This window comes from Bacillus rossius, chromosome 1 (genome assembly GCF_032445375.1).
Source record: "Bacillus rossius redtenbacheri isolate Brsri chromosome 1, Brsri_v3, whole genome shotgun sequence".
Lineage (NCBI taxonomy): Eukaryota > Metazoa > Arthropoda > Insecta > Phasmatodea > Bacillidae > Bacillus > Bacillus rossius.
In genome coordinates this window covers 64,129,467-64,142,395 of record NC_086330.1, presented here as the reverse complement: position 1 = coordinate 64,142,395, position 12,929 = coordinate 64,129,467, and the positions used below count along the sequence as shown (strand labels likewise).

Here is a 12,929-nt window from a genome sequence, read left to right as displayed (position 1 = left end):
TCGAACTAAGTACTGATTAGCATTAAATTCAGTCTGAATTTTTTCATACTCCAACTTTTAGGTAATAAGCTGAGAATTCCTACTTTCTGTTTTGTAGTTTCTGCAGTTCTGAAATTTTTTATAAGTTCCTTGATAATTGATTCATTTTCACCACCTAAATTTTGTAAATAATTGCAGTTCGTGTACTCTTCATCTTGTAATGATGTTTCTAAATTGAAAGATTTACCAGATACAACTGCAGCAATCTTTGACACCTTTTTTAAAACAGGTGGTCTAGCATACGTTGAGAGTTTCTGTACTTTAACTGGAGATACACCAAGTACTGAACATGCTGTATTAACTGACTCTACCAAAACACATTCTGGTTCAAACAAATCATCTGGTTGTTCAATGTCATCACCTGAAATATGTGAAGAAGTTTGTACTTTTTGTAAGCACTAGGAGCACAAATCTTTACCAGGAATCAAACTAACCTGAGTGCATTTTGCAGCAGTTGTGAGGGTTATTTCTCAAAGAGATTGTTTAATAGTTTTCTTGTGATGTTGGTAGGGATCATTGTTATGGGTGTAGTAGTTGGCACCCATGACAGTTAGAAAGTGTATGATGTAAGATGGTGTCATATTGATGTATTTTGTAACAGTGACTACAATGTCATATAATAAAGATATAACATGGCGCAGTCGACAGGATTTTGTGTTTACCTTAAATGATTATATTAAGTAACAAGACCGGGCCAGTAACCACAGTGAAAGTAGGTGCTAAGTAAAATATTCGTATGTAAACAATGGCCGTGGGTGGCGGAGTTAAGTTGCCACCTGATTTGGACTTACATAGCAAAAATGCATACGCGGACTGGAAGTTTTGGGAGTCAGAATTTGAAGACTACCTTGTGAGTACTGGACAAGACAATGCCCCAGACAAGGTTAAAATTTCACTTTTGCGAAACATCATGGGCAGTGATTCCTCTCGCATTTTGTCAACTGTTGACATGGTGGAAGAGGATAAGAAAAGTTATGTTAAGTGGAAGCAGGCTAGAAGAAAGGTACGTCCGACCCAGGATCAATGAGGTCTTTGAACGATATGTGTTTGCTCAGAGGTGCCAAGAAGAAGGGGAAAGTTTTGAGCATTTTTTCACTGCCCTACGGCATCTCGTGAAGAACTGTAATTATAATATTACCGCCGGTGAGAGTGCGGAAAACAAGATGCTGCGGGATCGTATAGTTCATGGTGTACTAGACAAGGCCGTCCAAGAAGCTTTGCTACGAGTTGATAACCTCACATTGGAAAAAGCGGCAGCACATTGCAGAGCGTGTGAGCAGAGCAAGCAACAAGCACATCTAATACACAGCAAGAATGGTGATAGTGAGTCTGACACTGTTTTAATTAGTGCGGTTAGTAAAAGCTCAAGTGAACAGCGTCGGAGGCCGGTGAAAGATGGGGAAACAAGGGGAGAATTTCAGTGCAGGTGATGCCAGTCAGTGCACAGACCCAAAGCATGCCCAGCATATGGAAAGAAATGTGCTAAATGTGGAGTCCTGAATCACTTTGCAAGGTCATGTAGAGTTCGTAAGGTACAAGTTGTGGAGCGAGTTGAATTGTCCAGCTCGCAAGAGAGTCTTTATTGTGATAGTGTCAGTGTATGTCCTGTTGATATTAGGGGTCGCATAAAAAGCCACAGAGACAGCAGTAGTGCTTCCTACCCCAATGAGTGGCAAGAAAAAGTAAGCATTGAAGGCGTAAAAATGATGGTGAAGCTAGACACCGGCGCACAGGTTAGTGTACTTCCACTTCAGGTTTTTAAAAAAGTGGACAAGCAGTTTAGGGTTGAGCCTACGAACGTGAAATTAAAGACTTTGGATGGTGTTATCACACCTGTGGGTAAAGTAACCTTGAACTGCCAAGCTACGAGAGCTGAAGCTTATATAGACTTTATGGTAGTGGACTTGGATGTCGTGCCATTGCTCGGGTTACCAGGATGCATACAACTGAACTTAGTGCAGCGGGTGCACTCTGTTGACAACAGGACGGCGAAAGACAGTTTTGTGCGACAAAATGAAGATGTGTTTCATGGCCTGGGTTGCTTTCCTCAAGAAGGTAAAATCATTACTAAAGTAGGAGCTGATCCTGTATGTTGCCCTCCTAGACGAGTACCTCAGGCCTTGAGAGGGGCACTCAAAGCTGAACTTGATAGACTAGAGACAAAGGGGGTTATTCAAAAGGTTGACGAGGTTGATGCCAGGGCATGGGTAAGCAACCTAGTTGTCACTGAAAAACCAAATGGTAAGCTTAGAGTGTGCCTTGATCCAACGGACCTAAATAAACAAATCAAACGACATTATCACATGGTTCCCAAACTCAGTGACATCAGCGAGCAGCTGGCAGGGAAAAAATACTTCTCTGTATTTGATCTACGGGAAGGTTTTCATCAAATTGAATTAGGGGAGGAGGCATCACTGAAATGTTGCTTTTCCAGCCCATTTGGGATCTACCGATATCTGCGACTACCTTATGGAATAGCCAGTGCACCAGAACTTTTTCAACATCTAGTTGAAAGTAATTTTGCAGACATACCTAACACAGTAATATACTTTGATGATCTACTCTGTATGGGAAACACCGAGGTAGAACATGATGAAGCTGTTCAACGAGTGGTGGAAAGGGCTAGGGCTCGAAATATAAAATTTAATGTGGATAAACTTCAGTACAAAGCTATGGAAGTTAAGTACATTGGCCATGTTTTCTCTGCTGCAGGTATGAAAGTAGATCCAGAGAGAGCGAGGACACTAATTAATTTAAGAACACCCTCAAACAAAAAGGAATTGCAACAAATACTGGGAATGTTCAATTACGTTCGTAGTTTCTTACCGCAAATGGCAACACTTACAGCACCCCTATACGAACTACTTAAAGGGGGAGTCGATTGGCAGTGGCTACCCTTACATCAGAAAGTATTTGATGAGCTGAAGCAGAAAGTCGCTGATGCACCTGTCCTTGCATTATTTGACCCAGAGAAAGAAATCACCTTACAGTGTGATGCATCACAGTATGGGATAGGGTGCTGTTTGTTGCAACAATCCAGTTCCGGTAACCTTCAGCTTGTCACAACTGCTTCAAGAAGCCTATCAGATAGTGAAAAGAACTACTCTCAATCAGAAAAGGAACTTCTAGCCATATACTTTGCAGCAACGAAGTTTCATGACTTTGTTTATGGTCGGACGGTAAATGTTCAAACAGACCACAAGCCATTGGTGGCAGTTATGAACAAAAACATAGGGAAGATAGGTTCCCCTAGACTACAGCGCCTCAGGCTCAAACTCCTTAAGTACTCACTGAAGGTGTACTATGTACCAGGAAAAGATCTGCACTTGGCTGATACAATGTCGAGAATGCCACTCCTGGAGACTGAACATGATCCTGAAATGTTGGAGGTGGTACATTCGTTGAGTGCACATTTACCAATGAGTGACAGTAGGAAAGTGATGTTTCAAAGAGAAACTAAGCAGGATTCCATCCTTTGTAAGGTGGCCAAAATGCACCAGGAGGGCTGGCCCCATACCAGTAAGATGCTAGGGAAATATGGTGGATACTACAAGGTTCAAGATAACCTACACATAGAAGATGGAATAATATTCCTTGGACACAAAATTGTGGTACCCCATACATTGCGGCAATATGTCCTGCACCTGGTGCATGAAGGGCATTCGGCAGTTGAGAAAACTAAGGCTAGAGCACGGCAATTATTCTATTGGCCCCGAATGGTGAAAGATATAGAGGAACATGTGTCAAGGTGCGGGACATGTGAAAAATTTAGGAGGGCTAAGTGCAGGGAACCTCTTATACCACGTGAAGTTCCTAAACTGCCATATTTCCAAGTCGGTACAGATATCCTTGAAGTAGCCGGGAAGGCTTTCCTAATACTGATTGATTACTATTCCCACTGGATTGATATTCAACCATTGGCTGCAAAATCTTCTGCATGCACCATAAATGCAATGCAAGATGTCTTTAATGTTCATGGGTTTCCCAGAGTACTCATTTCAGATAATGTACCCTTCACATCTTATGAGTGCCAGCAGTATTACAAAAAATATGGCATCACACTAACTACTTGTAGTCCACACTACCATTGAAGCAATGGGATGGCAGAAAAAGCTGTGGGAATCAGTAAACAGATCCTACGCAAGAGCAAATCAGAAGGTACTGACCACAGGGACCTCCTGCGTGAGTATAATAACACCCCTATCACTGGGCTGCAGGCATCTCCAGCACAAATCTTATTCAGTAGATGTGTTAGAACCACCATGGCCATAACCACAGCCATGTTGCAACCAGTTGTTCAAGAGGGGATCTATGAAGCTTTGCAAGCCAGGCAGGCTAAGTTCAAGCAGTACTACAACAGGTCAGCTCAGAAGAAAGACGTCAAATTTCAGGAAGGCGAGCGGGTAGTCACGAAGATAGAAAGTGACAGTGTCTGGGAGCCAGCTGTAGTTATCTCACAAAGCCGTGAACCACGGTCATACCTCATCAGGAAAGACAGGAGTGGCAGAGTGGTCCGAAGAAACACGTGTCATTTGCGCCCTTCACGGTTCAGAGGAAACAGACAGATAGATTGGGTGCCATACCAAGAAATTGATGAAGGAGGTCAAACAAGTCCTACAGTGCAGGGTGGAAGAAGAAGTACTGATACAGACATAGAAGGTTTTAAGGGATTTAATAATGACAGTGAGAGGGTAACAAGTGATGATCCAGGAAGAAACAACGGTAGGGACTTGCCAGACAGCAGAAGCAAAGACCATTACGTGACCAGGAGTGGTAGGAGGGTCAAAGTGAAACAAATGTATGAAGGGTAACATGTAACATGTATAAGGAAACCTGAGGTGATGAAAAAGGGGGAGGTGTTATGGGTGTAGTAGTTGGCACCCATGACAGTTAGAAAGTGTATGATGTAAGATGGTGTCATATTGATGTATTTTGTAACAGTGACTACAATGTCATATAATAAAGATATAACAATCATAACGTTTTCCATGAATATGAAAATATTTCTCCAGATTTTTTTTTCATGATACCTATGTGTTTTTTTTTTTTTTTTTTTTAATGTTTTCACTACCTACCTAATCTCAAAACTATAATTTTTTTTTTTCCTCATCACTAACATCACTTAATGTTTTGAGTTCGGATGATCTACTAAAGGTGAGATTATGACATACCTCTCTAACAAATATCCCAACAGAACACTCCATTCTTCTAACATAAATTAATAACTGTTAATAACATAGAAACATCTCTGAGAAAAAATGTCAATATCACTGTCTAACTTGTAGGTCATATATACTGGATTAATAAAAAAAAAATTTGTATTGAACAAAAAGCACTGAGAAGAAAATGTTATTTCCATTCTCAGTACAACTGCTAGCTTGCTACTAAGGCTGTCTACTGGCAAGACTTCTAGGTATTCACTAGCTAATGTTGTGACTCAGACTTGCTGCACATCAGCAAATAAGCATCCCTCAGCATGCAAGGCAAGCATAACTGATAAGCCTACAGACAGACAGACAGATACTGCTTTGAGTGTCCTAGGTGCCAGGCAAACTTTAAAGTAATACATTCCCGGTTGTATAAATAACTTTCCCCTTTATTTTAAACAAGTACTCAGTTATTAATTTCACATCCTACTTATTCTGAAAAATAAACGTTTCATTAGTCTTTCATATTTCATCATATTCTAAGCTCTGTAATTTTTTTGGTACTCAAAGTATCAAAACAAACTATTTTTTTCCTTAATTAAGTATCTCAGGAGCTTTATAAATCATATTAGTTTAGATTTTTTAACTTGGTCCCACATTAGGTTTTTTTGCCCTGAAAATCCCATTTTTTCAAAATTTTCGATTTTCAGGAATTTTTTTTACAATGTAGGACTGTGAGTATCATGATGTTTTTGCTGGCACACAAAGTGGCCGTAGGGATGAATCACAGTAAAAAATTCAAGTTGTTCCTCAAAGTCCTACATTAATTTTTTAATATTTTAAATTACTGAAAATCAAATATTTTTTAGTTAGTTTCATAAATTTACAAAGTAGTGAAGAATACAAAAAATATCCTATGTCAATAAGCCAAAAAAATGTACATTCAATGAGCTTTCCAATGATATGTGTACGAGGTGTATAGCTCTTAAACACAAAAAAGTTATGGCCTATTAAAAAATACTTAAAAATGATGGTTTTACACCATACTTCTAAAAGAAAATTAGCTATATTTCAGAAAGTATTAATAATAAAAATGTAAAAATTTGGGGTTTTTCTTAGGTAAGGTAGTTGTGAACACTAACTAAGTTTCGGGGGAATAAAAATTCATGCAGCAACACACATTTGTATATGTCTCGTGAAATTACCTGCATTACAGAGTAGCATTACACCATCATTGATGAAGTTCTAAACTAAATTATTATTAGTGCCTTTAGTTTGCTAGTAGCCGCAAGCTTCACTGAGCGGACGGGTCTCACCAAAGAGAAGGATAGGAAGTTGCCAGACATTATATGACTGTGTGGCAGACATAGAGATGACACAAACTCACTGTTTGTGTGTCTATGACCTACCTCCTATGATTTTCTATTATAAAAAATATTTCCTTTTTTTTTTTTCACTCCCTTAGGGATGGAATTTCATAATTATATGTAGTCTGTGTCACTCTGCTGCCCATAAACTATCTATATGCAAAAAAAATAGTGCTGATCTGTTGCTCCGTTGTTGTGTGAAAGTAGAACAATCAAACGAACTCACTTTCGCATCTCTGATCTACTACTTAATAAGAATCAGACAGAAAAATAACTAAGTCCTTTACTTTACCTGCCTTCCTACTAAATAATTACATATCGTCCCCCATATGCCAGAACCACGAATGTGCATTTTACAAGTTTTGAGATATTTAGATTTGAAACTTTAAACCCACTTTAAAATTAGGAAATATAAATCTGATGTAATGTGTTTATTCACGTGATACAGTGACAAACTAAACAAATGTAATAAGTATTTCGTTGAATGTTAATAATGTCCTCTACCCTGACATTTCAAATTTTTAAAAATTAAGTATGACACATTCGTGCTTTTGGCATATAAAATCCAATTAAGACACAATTTTAATTTTAAACATAAATATATTCATCAACTTTATTGGTTGGTTATCATTATCAACTCTTTAAAAGTGTTTATTCAGCACACAGTATGAAAACACTTGAAATAAAATAAATTTACAATGGAAAACAATGGGTTCAGGTTTAATTTCTGTCGATATTCTTCAAAGCACTCTAAAAAAATCATTTCAGGGCAACTTAACAATACAATCTGAAAACGAAAAACCATAGAGTTCTAGAATATTATGAAATATAAATTTCAATACTACTTAACAATAAAAACTGAAAATGAAAAAAAAAAAAAAACACAACATTTAGTGCCGGTAGTAAATCACATCAACTCTTCATCTGGCTCATCAATATCTGGTTCTGGAAGTGCATCACGTACACCTTCACTAGTTTTCAATGCTCGGTAATATGCATGATGTTCTCTTGGAATTATCAACTTGTCACACATTGTACATAGATCTTTGTACTTGGGCGTAGAGATTGAGAATGTCTCGTTGTGTGCCTTTGTGACTCCTTGTGTTTTTGAGGGCCGTCCTGCTGTCCTCTTTATTTGTATTGCCTGAAAAGGTTCGTTGAAATTACTTTTAAAGAACAGCGATTGAGGTTTCTCTTTCTCGTAATGTAGCCAACATATGGATCTGGTGGGAATTTTCGGAACTCTTTTTGAGTCTGTTTTAAAGTCGAGAAAATTGTAGTGCAACATTGTTCTCACTACAAGTGGGCGAGGATTATTCCTGTTTATTCGAATTATCTGCACCCACCCTTCAGGAACATAAACAGGAAAATTCTTGGATTTCTTTTCTATCTTCGAATGTATTGAATCACACTCCATTTCAGTATGTCCTGTTTCGAAGAATTTATGATCAATGTTTTGAGCTCTGGATGAGTCTGACAAAGTGTCATGCACATTTATATAAAAATTACATTCTTTTGCTGTCCAGCACAACTATCCGACATCATTCGAACTTCTTCGATGTTCTGTTGACTCATTATATAATCATAAACGCAACTTGCTATTTCAATAGCTCCTCGCTTGCCTTCAAGTTCATCCCACAAATAACATGTTCCGTCTTGATTTCCCAAGTTGTAAAATGAAAGTTTATACACTGCTAACTTTCGTATGTAAAATATTTGCCCACACAGTCCTTTGGGAGTATTTAAAACAGCCTGCAAATCAAAGTTAAAGGCCAAAATATATTGATAATCTTTTGCAGCTAATTTGTTGGTGTTGCGTTCTTGGCGGGCCATTTCTGCTTTTCTTTTATGTCTATTATGCTCTTCTGTTTCCTTGTGCTTATCTCCTTCTGTAAGTGATTCATAAGCCAGGCATTTGCGGCATTGGTCTTTCTTTGGGGAAAAAACCCTAAATTATACTCATTAAAAATTGCTCTATACTTAGCAAGGGACACAGAAGGTAACTTATTATCTCTGCATTCTTACTGGAATTCAGGGTGCATTATGGAAATATTCAAACAGGAATCTAAATACTTTTTTGTGCTATATGTCTGCAGTAATGGGATTCAACACAAGGATAACACAAAATATGCTTTCGGATACGGTTCTCGTCTTCTTTCGAAAACTTATTATAAGGGGTATGTTTACATGTTGCATGTCTTTCGAAATGCCAAAACCGCGAATGTGCCACATTCGTGATTTTAGCTAAAAAAAATAATTTTATATTTCAAGACAATTTCACGAATGTACCACATTCACTACTTTGGCATAACAAAAAATGTAAATATTCCACTTTCGTGTAAAAAGAACTTGCAATTATTGCTACAGGAATAGAGATACTACATTCGTGTTTATGGCAAAACATAGATATTGAAAAATACTTTCTACCTATGTACATATCAAAAAAAGTGATTTTTGCACATTCGTGGTTCTGGCATAAGGGGGACGATATATGAAAACCACAACAAATGAACAAAGGTTTTTTTTTTTACTTAGTACTTAATTCCTGACCAGAATCACAATAAAATCAAAATTTCTAACTTTATAGGTTAAACATACAACAAAAATACAGCATATCAAACTAAAAAATCCAGCATTGGTGATGATTTGTCTCCGTGGCAAATGGGCGTTTGTAACCCAATGCGATCTATTGGCACTCAAAGAAAACTTACCAAGGGGAAGGTTGTACATGACTGTGTGGCGGACATAGAGAAATAATACACACTCACTGATAGTATCACTATTACCTACCTTCTATGATTTTCTATTATAAATCTGAACTCACCTCTTTTTCACTCCCTTAATGATGGAATTTCATAATTATATGTTGCTTTTGTTTGATTCCAGGATATGAGCTAGCTGTGTGCCAAATTTTACTCAAATCTATTGAGCGGTTTGGGTGTGAAAGAGTAAAAAAAAAAAAGGAGAAAGAAATTATTGATTCCCCACACAAATTCATCCCCTATTTAACCCCCTTCAAATTTTATTTTCGCAACAAAAATTAGCCTATGTCCTTCTCCAAGGTCCAATCTATTTCTATACCAAAATTCATCAAAATGGTTTCAGTGGTTTAGGCTTGAAAGGGTAACAGATAGAGTTACTTCTGCATTTATAATATTAGTATGGATTAAATTCTACGTATTAATTCACTCCTCCTCGTACCATGACTGCTACTGTCACTCTAAAACTCTCTCTATCATTTGTCTTTTTTTTTCACAACAGCTTTCGCTGTTGCCAGTATTACATACTATATTCCTCTGTTCTGCCATTGAATTTGTTATCATTGGCAAACTTTCTTGATGACATACATTTCCCTTACTTCATTTCCAACCAATAGTAAATACGGTATTGTATAGTATAGCTGCACCTTGTAAAACATCTTTCAATTAAACACAATCAAGATATTCAGTGTTCTATCTTAAATACTTTCACTATTATTTACAAGCAAAATGTTCAGTGCTAACTTCAAAAACGTACACCAGCCTTGGGAAACAGTTTAGACCATAAGTCATATAGATGTTTTGAATTTATTTAGTCGTAATGAACCTGCAGGCTGAAGTTTGTCAGTTGAATTCAGACTCATTCTGTATAGGAACATAGGCATATTATACCTACTTAATTTAATGCAGTTTTTTGGACATATGCCATTGCAGTTACATACATTGCAATGGCGTATGTCCAAAAAACTGCATTAAATAAAATTGCCCCATTGCATGAATCATTTAAAGAACATACCTACTTAATTACATTTAATTTTCTTTCTTCATGTAGACAGTTATTGGAACGAGTGTTTCTTAACAGTGACAAATGTTGAGTTTACTCATTTTCATCACATTGGTTGCATTATTATGTATTTTTGTACACTGACAGCTTATGTGGAATATACTTGTGTTTTTTGGTGGCACTTGTCTCATACATTAATATAATATTCAAATATATTTTGTTAGTTGTAATATCAGGTAAGTGTGCTGCTGACACTATCATTGCTGCTTCGAGTGCATCAACGCTTTCATGGACCGAAGCATGGCAGAGCAAAGTTTTCTGTGCGCGGTCTTGTTTCCAGACTGTAACTCCACAGGTTGTAAACAGAGTGGAAATACACCTGCTCTCAGCACCGCAAAGCCAAACAGCAGAAGAGCTTGTGTGCAGTGCAGGTATAGGAACTCTGCGTGAATGCCCATCTACTGATATCAACAGTGCAGATCGTGGCACATGCCAGCTTCAAGCGAACTCTGCAGAGTGGTTGGCAGAGACTCAAACACCCAGCAACAATGCCAGTGAGTGCTTTTTCTTTGTTCATTTCAGTTCAATTTCCATAGCATTTTTTATCATGTGTGATTCCTTAGATAAATAACAAAACATTGTAAATATTACATATTTCTTACCCACCAATGTGCTTGTGTGAGAGTGCCTGGAAACTGTATGTTAAGTTTGCTGTGTAGAAATTTATTTTGAATTGTGCATGACTCAAACAGGCCCATTTAAGTGAAAAAGACAAAGGCAGCATTAGCATCAACATTCTATGAAACTGTCCAAATATGCCACCTCAGTATATCATAATCATATTTATTTTATATTTAAAAAAATTTTAAAATGATATACCATGTTAAATCAATTCAGTGCTGTTCGACATGTTCTCAGGTAAGGTGATCCAACTGAAAATCCCCGACAAATATTTATAACTAGTGACCCTAATATCACTTTTAATTGTGAATTTTCAAAAATTTAAGAATTCTAATTTTGTATTAATTTGTATTGAAAAAATAACACAAAATTACAAAAAAAAAAAATCTGTTTATCCAATTGCTACCAAACTTTACAGGATCACCAACTGGGCTAATCTTAAGACTGCCTGAAAATTTCATCAAAAATGGTCCAGCCATTTTGGAGTCCATAGGGAACACACATACATACATCAATTTTTATATATAGATAGTAATCATAGTATAGTCAAATATTTTTGTGGGTCAAAGAATTTTTATTTAATATCTCTCCAACCAAGCTTTGCCATTGTTCGTATTGTTTTGTGAAATTTAAATTTATCTTTTTTCACTTGTTTTTGGTTTGAAGCAGTAATTTATATTTTAATAAATCATTAGGATGGCTTTCAGAGTGCCTCACTTTTGCACCTATGCTTCAATGTAGGGCTTTTTGTTTTTAATGTAATAAAAAATAATCAATGTTTCCTTTATATTATTTGGAACAATAATTTGTTATAAATAATAATTAAATTGATCCTTTTTAGAATAGAAGTCATCACATCATGGAAACAATTAGCTTCAGTGTGTATCCCCCCCACATATCAAAATAGGCCTATTGCTTAAGAACTTGCATAGTGGCTGTGAAAAGAATGGCTTCTGTGCTCATGTGAAATTGGTATTGAGATTCGACCAGTGAACTATGGCAGGGAATTGTCAGGAAACGTCCACCACTGCCAACCCATGAACTGTTCAGTGCTGTTGTGTTGTGTGTTTAGGCAGAGCTGCATTTCACATATTTTGTGCAAGGTATGGCATGAGGCAGAATTCTGTATGTGATGGTGTCTCGAAGTGTGATGCGATCAATGAGCATGTACCTTCCTTGCAGAATATGTTAGGCAAAGCTGTGATTTAATTGAAGTGAAACTTCTTTGCTGAGGGGGCTATAAATTTTTGAGCGTTACAAAAATTCCAATCACATGAGGGTAATAGTTAGGTACGTGGTGGGGGGAACCGGGCGAGGGGGGAATTGTTAGGTACGTGGTGGGGAACCTGGAGAGGAGGGGAATATTTTTGTACGTGGTGGGAGAACCGGTAAAGGAGGAGACAGCTGGGGAGAGGTAGAAATGACGCAGTATACTTGCTGACTTTAATGCTTGCATCCTTTAATTCTTGCTCACTTGCATACTTGCACAATAGTTTAATTTAGCACTTGCATACTTGCAAATATATTTTTTTTATCTGTGACCTCAGCCAAAGAAAATTATTTTTCCTATACCTAATAATATAATGAACAAGGAGATCCACTTCTGTCGCCCATGGACTCCACCACACACCTTTTTCATAGGAAGTAAGGAATAGATTTGTATTGCAGTAGTATCTCTTTTTGAAATAACTCAATTTAAACTATTTATTGCATTTGATACATGGTTCAAATTCCTTATAAGATGTTAAGTACTTTCAAAATTAATGACCAAATTGAGGGTTTTTTCTGGTATGTTGTTACTTGAAATGAAATTTTACTATAGTTGGTTTTCATAGAAATTTTATGATAGGTTTTGGGCTGGGAAAATTAATGAGAAACTGGGGAAAGTCAGGGGTCTCGCCTGCTGCACCAACTGAGTTTCCTTGTTCCAGAC

At 37.1% G+C, this 12,929-nt stretch overlaps 1 protein-coding gene across 3 annotated transcripts in view; it reads left to right on the top strand.

The window, feature by feature from the left end:
* The window catches only part of LOC134536861 (nucleoporin 88), a 35,508-nt gene that overhangs the window by 8,371 nt on the left and 14,208 nt on the right, over positions 1–12,929 (top strand). Inside the window, exon 2 of one of the 3 annotated variants that reach the window (XM_063376909.1) lies at positions 10,671–10,869. The exons of the other annotated variants lie outside the window; for them this stretch is intronic. Within the exon in view, the coding sequence (XP_063232979.1) occupies positions 10,671–10,869 (199 nt within the window). The remainder of the gene's footprint in view (positions 1–10,670; positions 10,870–12,929) is intronic. 3 annotated transcript variants of the gene reach the window in all.